Below are 16976 nucleotides of genomic sequence, written 5' to 3' on the forward strand. Positions count from 1 at the left end.
CAATACAGCTCAGGAGCAGGTGCCATGGAAGTAACGCGGAAAATGGTTTAATCACTAACGTGGCTCGGCCAGGCTCGGTGCTGGCACAGAAAGTGTAAGCTTTGCTTCCAGCAACAAGATGGCTCGACGTCCAGGACAGCGGCAGTCACCCCAAGTTTCTGGAGCTGCTGCTTTCCGAAGAGCCAGCACGCCAGGATTGGATGTCCCACCCTGGCTGATACAACCCGGCATGCAGAGTGTTTGGAAGAAAACACATGACAAAGGAGGCAGGCAGTCCGTGCTGCCACCAGGCACCTTTCTCTCGTTCCTACCTACGTCAGTCAAACCAAGGTTTTGGAGAGTGCCCACCTAGGGAACACGCTACTGAAAAAAAAGGAGCATTTGAACTACCAGCTGAGAGAAAGCTTAACCAAAATATGGGTTAAAAATCACCCTGATCATAAGAAACCAGTCCATACAAAACCTCCCATTAGGAATAACAAAAAGAAGCTATTGGGGGCTATTTTTCAGCACAGATCAGATGCAATTTACTGTAAAATTACATTATCTTCAATATCTCTTGTGTACCTTCCCCTCTATCTATGTTTTGGCTGGAGATACATAGCTTTCTGTGCAATATATAGCAATGTATCGGCGCTTTATTAGTTGAACCCTTGGCATCACAGTGGAGAGAACAAAGAATATATCACTGATGATCATTTGCAAAAAATATTTCCACAACCTCAACAAAGTGTGACCCTGTCTTCTGTGATCATGGGTTGGGTTCCTAGAGAAAAATCTACCCTGTAGATTAGTAAAGGCTGCTTGCCAAGGATATTTGTAAGAGGCCTGAATGAAGACTGTCCGATTGCCTTCTCTCTGGCATTTCCTAATTTTTGAGCGCTTAGCTTTGTGGCCTTAACTTGGTTTTTCTGGGCCCCATATTTATTTCTTACTTCTTGAAAAACCAAGCAAAGCTGCCAAACAAGTAAATAAACATGCAGGCATCCTGTCTGGGGGAACCACTGCCCTCGCTTCTCCGCAGTTTTGGGACGTTCCCGGAGCACAGCCCGAACCTGCAGACCTGCCACGGGCACCTGGATGCATCACTGCAGTGGAATAAGACATCCCTTCTGTCAACACCTTCTTTCAGCAATTTGCTGTGAACTGGGAATTCTCTGCTTAATGAGTACATGCTTTTCTCCCTTTCCCACCAGCAAGCGCAAGCTCTTTGACTTTTGTCTTCTCCAATGTGTCCTGGATTACCAGAAAGTCCTGCTCCTTCCCTGGTGGGAAGGCAGATGTGAAAGAGTCAACCTTGCCTTGAAGTACTCAGAACTACATATTCTCTTCGTACTTAAGCACAGAAAACATATTTATGCATAAACATAAAACATTATGAACACATGTTCATAAAAAAACATTAACAAAATGCAGACAAAAACATTTGGAAAAACCATCTGTGGCAGAACTCCACTATGGGAAATTTCAGTCTAAATAGTTAATGGTTGGCAAAGTTATAAGCAAATGAAAAGAATGGTTGACAAATTGCACAGTTAGCGTGGCTAACAGCATCCTCTGCTATTAACGTTACCTTAGAAGCATTTCAAAGACCAGATTGACTCAGAACCTGCAGGCCACTGCCTTGCAATAAGGGCTAAAGGAAGCTAAACAATTTGGCTTAAATAATTGGTGGTGCATAATTTACAAAATGAAGGGGAATGAGAAATACATCCCTTCTTTTACAATATATACCCTTCAGAGAGCTCCAAATCACACATAATTACCGCCTGCAAATGTATTTTCCCCCTCTACTAATTTAAAGCCTCAAAATTTCATAATAAAACACATCGAGGCAAATTGAGTGCCTGACGCTTGTTAATTTTGAGTTCAAATCCTAAGATCCACCAGACAAAATGTCAAGCAGTTCATAAACCAACAGAACTCACATCTTGAAATATTTTTACCACATGGAACATTTTACTGGTACAAGAAACGAACACAGCTTTCTCCAGCAATCACAGAACCACACATAATTAAATGTCAAACGATCACAAGGCAAATGAGGTTTATCTTAAATGCCCCCTCAACCCTTTGCTTCCTGATTTGGCCAAGTCAAGAAGAAGAACTGAGATATTAAAATCTGATTTCACATCTTTCTATTTTTTTTCTGTCCACTTACCTTTATCTAATTCACTTGAGATGTTCCATGATGATGTAGGCATGAAATCAGCAACAACTGATGTATTTGCTCCTACAAGGGAAAAACAGAAAGAAAAGGAAAAAAAAAAGGATGCTGTTAATATATTGATTCTATATCATCAGAAGAGTATAAGGAATTTATAAAGCCGCTGTCACAGTAATAAAATTATTTGAAGAACAGCAGCTATTAAAATGCACTCGATGCTCTGTGTTGGCAGGCTGAGACATATGGGTAGCAGAACCAGTGAAGTGGAAAAAGGCACAGGGCCAGCGCTGGAGTTTGTTTTGCAATGCTGTCGCTGTGAGGCCTTGTGTTAATTAAGCAACCAATCCTTGAGATGTATTTGGCCCACCTTAAAATCTCTCCACCAGTTTTATAGAGGTAGAATGACTCTGCAGTGTTACAGCTAAGAAAAACACAAATGCTATGAGGTTGCTGAACATGTTATCTATTAACATTTACAAGTGATTTTAATCCTGCAAACCCGTGTGCACAAGAGACACAGTTTATGCACTGGAGTTAATAGGGCTACTTGTATGAAAAATCCTCCTACGACTCTTGTAAACACAGGCTGGAAAGGCTGATGTGAATGTCAGTAGCATTTTCTCATTGCTATTATACTTTTTTCCTTTTCAAGAAAAAGCTGAATGGTGACATCAGTCTTCACTTATATTTTTACCTTGTTTTTAACACGCAAACAGTAAGTCGTACGGAGGATGGTGTTAAGGGAACTACCAGCATACTTCCAGCCTCAGCTATAGGTCGCGGTAAAGCACCTCCCCGATCCGAACGTTGACGATTTCATCAAACACCCATATGAGGACTTTGGTGCGTAACTGCTGCCGTAGCGCTTGCCACATCCCAACGGGCTGTGGTGGCCAGGCACAGTATCCACGATGAGATGTTTGTTGGGCTCCCTGAGGGTCTTTGCAAAACCACATTCAGCAGCGTAAACCCATCGTCACGCGGCGTGGGGGGAATTACTGTCCCCTTGTAACAGCGGACCCACGTGCGCCTTACGAGGCCCTTCAGGCATCTGGGAAGGACTGCTTTCGGAGCATGATCTCTCAAGAGTCAACCCCCGGGGATTAATACACATATATACGAACTTCAGTGAGTGACAGTGGGAGGAAGAGGTGTGCACACACATTACATGGCACAGAAACGCAGTGCACCTCCTAATTCCCTGTGTCCACCCAGCCCGGGAAACCTGGCCTCGAAAAGGAGGAAAGCCATGCTGGACAGGAGTGCTATGGCACTGAACGCAGGAGCCGAGAGTGAACTTGAAATAAAAAACAAGCAGTGCTCAATGTGTCAGCTCCCGATCTGAGACGCTGAAAAGACTCACTACAAATTAACACCCTGCAGCCCGATTCTGCACCCTGGCAGTGCCGGGTGATCTCAGTTGGTCCCACAGGTGCACAGTGAGGGCAGAGTCAGGATGGTGAGCATCAGCATGATCCCAGATGAGAACAGGAATAGTTTTAAGTGTCTTGTTTATATTTTGACGCCATCCCTTTAGCTTGTTCCCAGACAGTTTTTAACTACAAAGCAATTTCACTCATAAAACTGTGGCAGGGCCAGGATACGCAAAGATGTTCTGCGTTTATTTGACCAGTTGGCAAATATTCCATTTCATTAAAAAAAACACAAGAAAATTGTAAACACAAAGTCATACAAATGCATGAAGCCGTTAAGTTCAGATACAGGCAGTACACTTTTTATAAATATCGCCTTTCTTAAAAGCCCACCTGGTAGCACTGCTTATTTAAGACTCTGTCAAGTATTTCCAGTGTAAACACCGAAATTGAAGGCATTATAACTCACCTACAAACATGGCCCCTGGCCTGTGCAGATACGCAGGGCAGAAACCCACTGATGAGGGCAGATCCTGGGCCCATGTAAAATGGCACCGCTCTGAAGTCAGCAGTGACACCTCTTTACACAAGCTGAGATTTTGGCCCACTGGGTGCATCCCTCCTTGTTCTTTACTTTTTAACAGTTGAGCTTCTTACCTAACCCAAATGTTAGGGACCACGTGGCTGAAAGACCTCCAAGGTTTAAGGAAAACAGAACGGATCCAGTGCTAATATCACCTTCATGGTGACCACGACTATCCAGGCAGCAGGACACGGTGGCTGACGGTGCCCAGGATTTGCTCTGAGGCTAAAGTGGAGATGTGGGGTGGGTGACAAATAACTGGTGGGCCAAATGCAGACCAGGATCCAATCGGTGCCGGGCTGGTACCGGAGAATGGGATGCTCAATCTCCTACACCTTCCCTTGCCCTTCCATCCCTCCTACCCCAAAAATGGGGCAGCTCCTGCAAGCCTATGATAAAACCCCTCCAAGAGAGGGATCTGAGGTGCCATTGCCTCTCACACCTCCTGTTGAGACCAAACAGGTCCATCTCTTATGTCCACAGGGCACCGCTCAAACCCACAAGCAATGGCTTATGTCATTCACACTGCTCACACATTCAAGTTTTGCACTCGACAATATATTTCTGTAGGTAATATTACTTTTGTTCACCTGGAAATATTCTAGTATTAACAGCCCACAAATGAACCTTATTCTGCAATCAGCTAACACACATTAACCAAAATGAAAGAAAAAGTACTAACAATACTATGACCAAATACAGTATTTTGCTATTTAAAACTCCAGAGTGTTCCTATTAATGTTTTCTTAAACAGGCTTTGAAAACATGACTGTGAATCTTATAGAGCAGACATCCATCATCTGATCTACAGAAGAAACCACATTAGAAGACCAAACTTTACTATTGTGAGATAGTTCTCCAGGCTGGTAACTGGTAGTTTTCTGATATTCCTGAATTAAAGCTCCGTTTTAAGAGGAAAGCATTACTCTGCCCTTAGTAAACATTTTATTTGATTGAAAGGAACATGCAGAGCAGCTACACAGCATGGGAACATACCACCAAATCAAAGTCAATGCAGAAAACAAAAACATCCCGGAAAAGAAGTCCACGAGTCACGCATAAATATAATTTCTAACTGTGATGACTTAGGATTGCTGTGTATGAAAGCAAGAGCAGTGATACCTCTCCTTGGAAAAACTACGTTACAACCTTCAGGCCAAAGATGAAGCGCGCTCTGTCGGAAGGTGAGCCAGCCCATGGAGAGAGATGAGTCATGGATGGGAGAAGGATCAAAGCCTCTTCCGAGCAAACTCGTTCCTCCCCTGGAACCTCCTGCTCCTGCCTGATCCGCCTCGCTCAGTAACTGTGCCTCCAGGAGGAAAATGCCTCTAAAAAAACCAGACTGGGAATGAGTTGGACTTTTTCCCCTTTTGGGATCCACCGTGTACTAGTGGGTCAAAGAGCTGGCACACCAAGAAGGTCACAGCGAATGCAAGACACCTACAGCTATTCCACCCACGACCTGGAGGAGACCAGGGAGCAGCGCTCAGCATCCTTCACTCCACTCGTCAATGACCTTTAAACTCCCACTACCCAATTGCTCCCTTCGTCCTATAAATCCCATATATGGGATTTACACACAGCAACTTGCATTTGGGGCACTGGAACAGGCTTGTCCACTTGCTGTCACCATTAAAAAAAAAGAAAAAAAAATCTGCTTAATACTGCAATTGTTAAAAATACCCTCTTATGCCCCGCTTTGACTATGTGAACAATAAGATTTGTTTGGAAAAAAAGTCAACCTGAGAAATGTGATCAGCAGAGAGAACCATTATCCCGTTAAGATTTTATTTATAGATGGAATCATTCCAGATGAATGACGAATCTTATCCTTAATACTAGAAAGATAAGTATCTGTTCAAATCTCTATCACTATGAAGAAACATTGGTCTTAAGTTAATGAGAAATCACAACAGTCAATTATAACCCCCGTGAAAAGCCAAGTAAAGTGTATTAAAATACACTCCCCACAGAGAAGTTGGCTAATATCTGATTTTATTACTATGTTGCATAAGTGAAGAGTGAATTTCACACAAGTCAGTCCTTTTAAAGCCTTTGTGATTAAATAAACTTCAATAAGGTTTACAAAAATCTGCCTCTGAAGAAAAACTACAGAGCTAGTCCTTATCACAGACCCACACTACTGTCTCATTTTCTCACCAGAAGCAACCATTACTCAGCGCTCCAGTGTTTGTACTGTCACGGGTACAGACCATCAAAAGGATGGGGCAGCCTCATCCCCAGGCCACAGAACCGAACAGGAGAAGATCCAGGCCCCGTGCCCAGACTAATTAATATCTCTGTGCGATGCATTTGTAACGCAAAGTAAAGAGAATATAAGTCAAAACAGGAAGAAGGGAGATAACTAAGATGACACCAAACCCAGAAATGATTGAAGATTTTAATGGGGAACAAATCTACTATATAGAAACAAAGCAGAGAGCAAAATAAGTCTAAGAATGTGGATATTCTGCTTGCAAGGCCCTACAAGCAAAGCATAAGGTCTGTATGGCTGCTAAGCGTAGGAATGTACACATCCAGTAGAAGTGTTGCCTGGGACAGGCTCTCTTCTCAGGTGCAGAGATGAAAATCCCTGGTCTTGCAGGAACACATCTTTTTAAGGTAGAAGATATGTCTAGTTACAACGCGCAACAACAAAATTCAAGGTGTCTTCTTAATGGGCATCCTCTGTCTTTCTTTATATCACACCAGTGGGTCATTCTATACCCTAATTATATACCCTCATTATATAATTAAGTATATAATAGGGAGTACATAATTTTTTCTGATACAAATATGAATGTGACTGCAACGTGTGCAATTCAGATCTCACTGTAGACTACCCCAAATAGCAAAACCAGCAAGAAGGTATTTAGAGTAAGCAAGGAGTTAGAAGTGTGAGTAATAAGATAAACTATATAAAACGAATGTTTTAACTAAACAAAAAAAGAAATTTTCCATTTGTGAATCTCTTTCTGAAGCTGCGTGGAAAGCCTACCCCAAGTGAGATTTGTTATCCTATGAAGGAATTTGCCTAAGGAAGTGATAAAACCCCAATTTCACGAGACACAAAAAGCAAGATTGGGCAAGACATTACTACAGACACAAACGGGGAGTTATCCCACGCTGTCGGGAGGGTCAAGACAGGATAACTTAACAGAAGATTTGGGCACAAGTATTTTCACCAAATCACCGACAAACATTTTATATCAGCAGATCTACCCGAAACATCAACGCCCCTTAAAGAGGTGAATAAAAATCTTCAGAAAATAGGCTCTTCAGATATCCTCCTTGGATATAACATTAAGAAAACAGGAATCATAGATAAAGTTATATAGACTTACAGCAAAACCTAATTATACTAAGTGCTCTTTTTTTTTTTTTGCTTTTCTGCACATTCCAGACCGACGCTTCATCTTTCTCTCTGTCTAGTTCCTACCTGACTGATCTCTTCCAGGATCTTCCCACAGATAAGCCTCACGGCTGTTTTTCTTCTTACTTGTATCTCCCTCATCTTCCTTTTTTGCCTTTTGCGTTTTCTGTTTCACTGATCCTTTGTAAGTTCCCCACACATTTTCATCTGATCTCCCAAGATACTACGTTTTGCAATCAGCCAGTTACCAGCCTATCCACAGCCCACCCTGGAGGTGCTGAAGGAAATCTAGACATACTTTCTGCAGACTGTAATGGATACGACCTATTATTTACTAATTTTCTTGTCTGTTTAAAAATTGGCACCATCCTGAAATTTCCATAACTTATACCTCAAATTTTGCTTACATCTTTAATGTATGAAAGGATTTTATTTTCATGACATCAGTACCTCTGCATGTCAGAAGACATGTCTGCGTTATACAATTCTTGTGTTTCAAAAGGAGGTAGGAGTCATAAATACTTCAATCAGTTGAATGAGGCAAAACTGCATGAAGATAGGCAATTGGTGAGAGCATTTCTGCTCTTCAAGTAAAGCAGGTGTCTCTCAAGGGGAAGACACTGCCTGTAATAGTACACAACACCATTGATTCATTACAGGTGTAGCAATTTCAGTACACAATGATGTGTAAAAGATACCGTACATATAGTCTACAGCAAACAGTCCATGTTAAAAATATACTCCTGCAAAAAGACTCAACCTTCCATGTTCAGGTGAAGCTGCTGGCCTTTGTACTGCTATTTTAAATACTTTGAAAGAGAAGAGCGTGCAAATTATATGCAATAAAAACTACCGGAGACCAGACCTTAACTCAAGATCTATCTGGTAAGCAAGATGAAATGCTGCATGATGGCATGTCTCCTTCAAATGTGTAACGCTAACTAGCTAGCTTTACTCCACCTGGTTACTCTACGGCTGAAAAAGCAAATGCAAAGCTTGTTCTGCCAAAACCTTGCGTAGGCAGATCTGAGAGATAGTTTACCAGATGATTCCTGCAGAGTTCACAACTGCTGCCATCGCTGTGTCAGAAACCACACTTTCTGCTGGCAAAGGACCCGCTGAAGCTCTTCAGGCCACTCCGTGCACGTAGGGGCAGAGATGATACTGCATGAGACTAATAACTTTCAAATGGTTAATTTTGTTCACATTCTTAGAATGTAAAACTTTCAAGCATATCTATCTGTGATTTATGTGTACTGTATCATTATTGATAGCCTGGGGTAGGTTAATAATTGGCATTAGATAGGGAAATTTTCAACACCAATGAACAATCTGAGCTCTGTGGATTTCAGATATATAACACCTTAATTTTCAGCTTCAAAAGTGAGACATGCAGCAGGATGATTTAATTTAGTGCACGACTGGAAATTGTTAGGAACTTCATTTATACCACAGCCTATTCCATCTATCAGAGCACCTCATCACTGCTACTGGCACTTTCATCAGCACATATACAATGAACAACCTCTCTACCTGGGAGTCTTTCTAAATGCCTCAAGCTCCCAAGGGCTGGAGATAAACAGAAGGATTAGCCCATTTATGATGCATCATCAGAAAGAATCACACTGCCCTATTTGTGATTATAGGGCAGGAAGCCAAGAGCGCTGCATGCACCTGACACCTCTGCCTTACCTTTTCTTGCAGATCTGCCCTCTTTGATAAGGATACAGCAGGAAAGCTTTTGGCTGAAAGGTGGGCAGCCACTGGGGTTTTCTGTACTTACAGGATACCAGTAATACCCACCCCAAAAGGCCTACTGGGGAGATTAAAGCTTATTCTCAAACATGCCGTTCTTAAAGATTTGTTCTGGAATATCAATAGGCAATATCATAAAAAAAAATATGTGATTGCTACGTATTGAATATCTGCAAACTCTTAAAATACCTTTAAATGTTTTGGCAGTAGTCTAATGACCTGCACAAGTCAGGGCTGACTGCAATATTTTTAGTAACTTGGTCTTTGGCTAAGGTCGTATCACTTAAAAATTGTTTTCTTCCATGGGATCAGAGCCATCTCTTGAAAGAAGAGGTTTTTAAGAGACCTTTTTTATATGCTAATACTTTAATCCTAAATTTCTAATTATTGAACTACAATTCCTTTTGATTGCAGCTATTAATTACAGATTATCATTAATGTTATATGGATTTAGAAGTCACTGTGGAATCTGGGTGCACTTTACATTGCTCTAAATTGGGTCGTTAACAGTTCCACTTAAGAAGAGCAAAACACTGCACCCTGGAGCAACCCACAGCTTTAATGACAGGGAATGAAGAAAAGAAATGGCCAGTTGGCTGAACGCCAGCATTTCATAGCTCACAGTTGAGTCTTTGTGCTTATGAACTGTAGAAATGTGGCTACAATGGCACTTCAATGCACGTCAACCAGACGTGAACCTCAGGCGCGTGAGCCTAGCGCAGAAAACGCTCTGCCCCGTGTTCCTGGGAACGGCACCGCTCAGGTGGACCGGGCACGAGCCTGCACTGCATAACCTCACGGGACCTCTACCCGTGAATTATTTGTACGCTGCTCAATCTGAAACACAAGGGATGTGGAAGCAAGATATTGGAGGAACACAACGTTTTCTTGCCCATAAAATAAAGGCAGGTTTTCCTGGACATGGATATCAGAGTCTGGTTGCTCTTCAGGAGTAACAACCCTGGAAGGCAGCACAGCACAGCTGTTTGTCATGCAGACTTACAAAGATCGGGAATTTGCATAATAAATGCAAATTTCCCATCTCTCTAAGCCTGAAATAATACTGGATTTTTTCCATGCCCTGAGCTATTCTCTTCTGAGCACCTCAGACTGGTGGAAAGACAGAAGAGAAAGTGGAAGTGGGAACCACACAAAGCAAACTCGACGATTGTAACAGAAGAAAGGAAAAAAAACTAACAGCGGCAGCAAGAAAATCCTGGATGGCTAGTCTGGGGCAAGAGGATGTGACAAGAAACAGAGGAGTCACAAAAATCCATCGCAATATCAAGAGGGCAGGGAGACAGGGAAAGACGTCCTGGGGTACTGTTAGGTGGTGAAGACGTTTCAGTGCCAGGAATGGTGAGGAAGGGTCCAGGGAGGAACGGAAGGAGGCAACGTTCTCTGTTAGGCACTTTCTGGGGGCAACACTGTGGTAGCAACATCTGGGTTGCCTGTGGTGGAGGTTTTCCTGAGTCTGAACGGTGCCAAGATCCCTTCAAGCAAAGAGAAGAGGCTCTCTCACAAAGCCTAGATGTCCTTGCGACCCTGAGTGATCCACACCCCACACTAAGGAATTTTGCTTTCCTGAAGGCATCAATGCCATGCACAAGCATTTTGGGGGGCCTGTCCCTCTACCGACACAACATCGACACAGGTTCCCATTTATTTATCTCATAAAAAAGCAGACTGAGCGGCACCCACAAGCGCACAGTTGGGGTAGAAGTGTTTGCAGACGAAGGATGAAGTGCCTGGACAGGGCTTTGCACTGCACCTGCTTGCTTGTTCCCTGGCTTCCATCAGTGCCACTGCACTAAATCTACCCGCAAAAGCTTTAAAGACGGCAAACTGAGCCAAGTACAGGGAGGGCAAACAAGAAATCATTTACATCCACCATAAATCGCAGCACACCGTAACTCCTTGCACCTCAGCGCTTGAGGGCCAGAAATTATCGAAATGGATAAGGCTACTAGCAATCTACAATTAAACCCTTATAACTTGTGAAGAAAACTACGGTAGAAGTCTGCCGTGTGCAAATTCATTATTCTTTTTTGAGCTTGATAATTTTTTTTGTTGCAGTGACAAAAAATGTACCCGTGTCAGCTCATGAATTAATGAACGGTCCTGAAACAATTACTTCTTAAATACACAGAAGTCTCCCTAGTGTAAACACGCTCCATTTTATACCATATCCTCTTGGTACAAGGCATACATTGCAACATGACTTATTGGCTGCGTATGATGAAACAGTAAATGTTGCACGTCTGACGGCTTCAACCTCATGCCTAGGATTTTACATGGGTTGATGGTGATTAATGTACAAACTGCCAAATTTATAAAGAGGCTGAAACACAAGGATACACTGTGAAACGTATGCTAATAGAGCACAATTTATATAAAAAGGGGGGAATGTAAATATTTAACTGATGCCAGAGCTGGATGCTTTGGCCAAGTCGGGACTGAGCTACATTGATTGTTCAAGAGGAACTTACACCCCGGTCTAAACCCACACAAGCCTGATCTCAGACAGGCTTAAAGCCTGCACATTTTAGAAGGTAGATTTAAAACTTAATTTCTTCTGCTAAAAGGTTGGGTTTTTTTAATTTTCCTTGAAGTCAGCCAGATGACACTTGTGAGTAAGAGCTGATCAGTGTGCACGGGGAGAACTGGGCTTAGCTCAGGTCTCAGCTGGGAGCACCGAAGGAAGCGCCGGGGGGCAGGATCCTGACCCAGATCCCTCTGCCTCCGGCGCACGCAGGCACAGCATCCTCGAGAGACCAAAACCAAACCAAGACCCTTCAGCTAATTTGTGTTTATTAGCAGCCTCAAGAGGGGGCAAGGTCTCTCGGAGGTGAAGACTGAGCTCCCTTTTCATGGCTCCAGGTTGGGTTTCAGACGCAACGGTGACACGACACAGGCACATCTGTCCTGGTCCAGACCTCATGGGACTCCAGATCCGGGCTGTCCACACGCTAGCTAACAAAAGCAATTATGTAGGCAATCAGTCTGCACAAAAGGTTTACATCAATGCTTCAGAGGTTTATTTTTAATCCATTCATTGCTGGAATGAGTTAAGGTACTGATTTAGCCACAGTTACAACCTAATTACTATGAGGAAAGTTTCCTGAATCCAAGGTTCCTCAGGATCTCCTGGATCTGGATACTCTCTAACATTTATTTTCATTGCTACTTTTTGAGAGATCTTCAAATTGTTTCATCAGTGGCTTAAGCATGCTCTTGTACTAGATTGCCCACAATTTCAACAGATACAGAATTATGCAAAATTCCAGGGGCTACTGAACATCTCATCATGGGCGTGCAGACCTCAGCACTGTGAGCCTCACGCTGGCAGCTTAAGAATGGACACCAAATCCAAAGGTTTGATGAAGCCAACCTCCTGAATCCTTAAATTAAGCAGCAATCCTTATGCACTTTCCCAAGCAGTCAGGACTAAAGAAATGGTCAGTGCAGAAGAGCCACTTCTAAACAACACAAGTAAGCCTTAGCAAGCCGCCTTCTTAATTGCACCCAGAAGTACAAATGTCTGTAGTCTTCATGACCCCATAATGGCTTGCCACAAAAAAAAACCCAGTCTCTAAAAGTTAATAGCCTGTACAATAGGAAATCAACAGGAGCAGGGCAAAGTTGGCTTGTTCAGTCTTAACTGCTTTTGCAGCCGCTGAAGACTCATGGAAGGATAAACCACTGATGATTTTTTTACTAGCTCAACAAACAAGAAGCTAGGCATTTGATGTAATGCTACTGCAGATCAACAGAGATTATGTTTCAAAGTCATGGCAACTGCCATACTTTAAGAAACTAGTTAGCTTGGAAATGGATATAGATTTTCTCTGAAAGGCAAGGCAATCCAAATAAACACGCTGAGCACAGTACACACAGATGAAGTTCCAGTGGACCAACTGCTTGCCTAGTAGCTGCAAACCACACAGCTGCGCCAAGGTTTTTCATTGCTGTTCCTAATTTCTTGTTCTTCAGGCGAAAGGACTGCAGTAATATCAAGCTCAGCAGGTGATAAGAGCAAGTGTCTGCCAAAGTAAGCTCGAGTGCACAGATTCTGCTGAGTTCAAATGAGCACATACTTATTACAGAGCTAAATTTGACTAGGGGGTTCATTAACATTAGTCAGCTCTGATAGCATCCAGACACACTTGAAATATTTTGTGCAGACTATTTACAAGTAAAGGAAAACAGAGTTTCTCCTTGAAAGCTTCGAAGCAAACATGACACTGGGAAACTGAAACGGTAGAACGTCCCGTAGCCTTCTCATTGGTTTCGTACCTAGTATTTATAGCCTGTTCCTCCAATTTTTCTCCACTCATCGGTAATTAGTTCCCAAACCACTCCTTGTGGTCAAGCCAAATTTTTCTGCTGTTTAATTTTTCAAGTCTCCTAAAGTTCACTCACAGGTCCCTCCTCCGCTACACCACGAGCGACACCCTCTATTTTGTCCCGCTTCTCGGCTCTGGTCGTTTTGTTACAGGACTCCATTTTACCAAAACAAAGCAAAGTCTTGATGCTACCAAAGGGGCTGCTGAATGAATGATGGAGAGAGACCGTGCACAACTGAAATTTCGGTCTCTTGAGGGGTGCCTGCAGTATTGGGAGGAGGGGTCCTGCCTGAGAGATACGCAACACTGATTGTACAAAGTCTAAACACACTCCTTCAGTGATATGAGAAATATGTTGGAAATGCTTGGGTTTTATTGTGGCAGATTACCTTATCATTTTCATGATTCTGGTCAAATATCACAATCTACCACCTGTTTAGTTTAAATTAAAATGCTGAAGTAATCAAACTCCTTAGCCTGTGGCTGTACTAAAACCTTTCCACTATTTAATACATGGATGCTCGAGGAATATTTGAACCTAATCCAGACTTTACTGAGATACCTGGAAAAGCCAGCATCAGTTAATGATTTTGGATGCTGTTTCAGGTTTGTGCATGTCTTTAATCCTCCTGAAACACAGCACTGCCAAGCTGTGTATTTTCTTACCCAGATTCCCAAATTAATTGACTTTGACAGTAGGTTTGTGTGCTGCTGTTAGTCATGCTGTTTACCTAAGGCCAGGGATAGCAGATTATAGCATTACAATAATCTTTTAAAAATTCAGCTATTAAAGACTCAGAAGAGGTGTAACAGAAGTAAGAGAAGAGACTTTCTTGTGGGTTACCTGATTTGATAACGACATTGTATTTGGTGATTTCCGTCCAGTTCCCAGCAGCCAAACACCCCTGTCACAGAAAGCCCAACTAGCAGATGCAGGAACCCTCTTGGCAAGTCCAGGAGCCGAAGGACTGAATTTCTTTCGCTCCCAGTAAGTGATCTTTCAGTGCCAGTACTCCTCTGGGATATTAACAACTCAGCCTGGAGGGACCGTGAACTTCAGGTTAGTCCCTGTGAATGGGGCACATCTCACTATTCTCTCAGGAATCCCAGTTGAAAATGTTCTCAGTTTATGACAAAGGCAGGATAAAAATGATCTGCAATAGGAGGCGTATTCACAAAAAGATGTGAATAGACCAGAACTGGATTCAACAGAGAGGTATATCCTGGGTAAAGTGATCAAATTACTTCTGTCACATTGAGGGCCATTGAGATGGTACAAAGAAATATCCTACCTCTCAATGCAAACTTAGACAAACCATAAATATCAATCATGCAAAAGTGTCTTTTTTCACCACATTTCTCAGCAAATCGTGTCTTGTTTGAAATGCCTGGGATTAGTATGCCGAAGGCGGGAATTCTCAGAAGATGTGGTTCTCTCCAAACCACAGAGCAAATCGTGCCCTGTGATTTTGGTTTCCTTGCATTACTGGCTTAAAGCTTTGAAACCATTTAATACATATACATACATATGTGCACAAACACACATGCATGCACACACAACTAAGCAAATACAGATTTTGGATTCAGATACAAAATCCTGCACACGCAGAGTCACATCACAGACAGCACATCCCGAACATCTCACCTGTGATGAATTTCACAGCAGAAATCACAGCACAGTGTTCCCTGAGAAGCATTTCTTGTGGTGATTGACATAATTTTATTCTGCCTTGGGCTTTCTGTTTTAACAAACTGAACCGCTCACTGACATACCAGGCAGCAGCACGCTCTAAACACAGGCTTTAAAGGCAGCCAGGGCAAGGTATGCATGAAAATGCCTTGGACGCTATCTGGCGTGAGGTGTTAATGCCCAGCATTCTCCGACACCAGGAATCCAGGAGCTACAGTGGGTGCAGACATGGAAAACAGATGCGGCTTGAACCAACGGGGATAAATACCCGCTCAAGTCATTCCCTGGTGAACAAAGCAGTTATGAAGTCCTGCTACACAAATGACATTTTTACTAATCAAAGCTTTGTTGCTGCTCCTTCAAGCTAAAATCAGTTGAAAACAAGGAGTTATCGCACCAAACTTTATACACTTCTACCTGAGCCCTTCAACAATAGCATTAGCCTGGAGTTTTAGTAACCCGCTCTGTTGTATCCAAAGCAATGAATGCAATTGTTATTTCCATTGATGAGCAGAACCTCTGTTATGCCCCTTCCAGGAAGCAATTAATTACCAGGCATACTTGTGCATTTGTGTGCAGCTTTATACTAATGTAAAGCTGAAGCACAGAAATAAAAATGAGGACTAATTTGTCTTGCAGTAGGGTGTGTGAATTGAAGAGACTAATCTAGAAATAAGTGACATTAGGTGAGAGAGCTCCCCTCAGTGCAAGTGTAACTTGCAAAACTAGTCTGCTGTGATACCTGGACATTACACTTCCCAGCCTTGCCTTACAACAAAGAAACCACACTTCTCTGAACATTTTACTGGGTTTAAACAAGTAACAAACTCACTTAACAAATGGAATCAGAGATGAGCCTAACAACCTTACAGCTTTCACACTTTATATCGGCCCAAAGATAAACTCATACTTCCCAGGCATGAAAGGAGACGGAGGCGGTGAATGGGATGAGGCACCTGTAAATTTTCCAGCCTTCCAGCTGACTCTTGCAAGAGGTCCCCCTTTATATGTAGAGACCATTAAGTGTGGCAGGGGAAAAAAAAGCTGTATAATTATTGCATTTACACACTGTGTGGCACACACCGTGGCACCTTAAAGAGACCGCTGGTTTCTCAGAACCAAAAAGCAGATTTATTTTTCTGGCAAACCTCCAGACGTTAGCACAGCTGACCTTCTGGGGTCAGGGACACCCCACACCTCGCCAGCTCTGCGTGTATTGCCATGAGCTGTTCCGCTGGAGGCTCCTGTCCATATCCATACGTTGCTTCCCAGTTCTGGGAGGGTTCCCAGTGTGGTCGAGGGAGTTCTGACTAACAAGGATAAATAAAAGACTGCCCAAAGCTTTCAGGATTTGGCTTACTTAGTGCCATTATGCTTGACATTGTGCCAGGCAAGGAGAACTTGATCTCTGCTCCAAGTGGATAAACACTGCGCTGCAGACACAGGAGTCTTGGAGATCTCAGCATGTATTTATGTAAAGCAGTGAAGGTGGGTTTACTTTTCAAATAAATAAATACAAAAATATTTCATAATGCTTGGAAGTCAACAGAGAACAGTGTGGTGGAATTAGCTTCTCATGTACAGGGCTGAGAAGAAAGTCCCAGCAGTACCAAGTGTCACTGATGAAGGGAAAGAGCCAGGCTAGACAGAGGTCACCAAGGGAAGCAGGAGAGCTTAAAAGCAGAGTAA

At 42.8% G+C, this 16976-nt stretch overlaps 1 protein-coding gene across 2 annotated transcripts in view; it reads right to left on the minus strand.

The window, feature by feature from the left end:
• The window catches only part of ROR1 (receptor tyrosine kinase like orphan receptor 1), a 170961-nt gene that overhangs the window by 53004 nt on the left and 100981 nt on the right, over positions 1-16976 (minus strand). The window contains exon 2 of one of the 2 annotated variants that reach the window (XM_049809421.1): positions 2162-2233. The exons of the other annotated variant lie outside the window; for it this stretch is intronic. Within the exon in view, the coding sequence (XP_049665378.1) occupies positions 2162-2233 (72 nt within the window). The remainder of the gene's footprint in view (positions 1-2161; positions 2234-16976) is intronic. 2 annotated transcript variants of the gene reach the window in all.

This window comes from Accipiter gentilis, chromosome 8 (genome assembly GCF_929443795.1).
Source record: "Accipiter gentilis chromosome 8, bAccGen1.1, whole genome shotgun sequence".
In the NCBI taxonomy this organism is placed as follows: Eukaryota; Metazoa; Chordata; class Aves; order Accipitriformes; family Accipitridae; genus Astur; species Astur gentilis.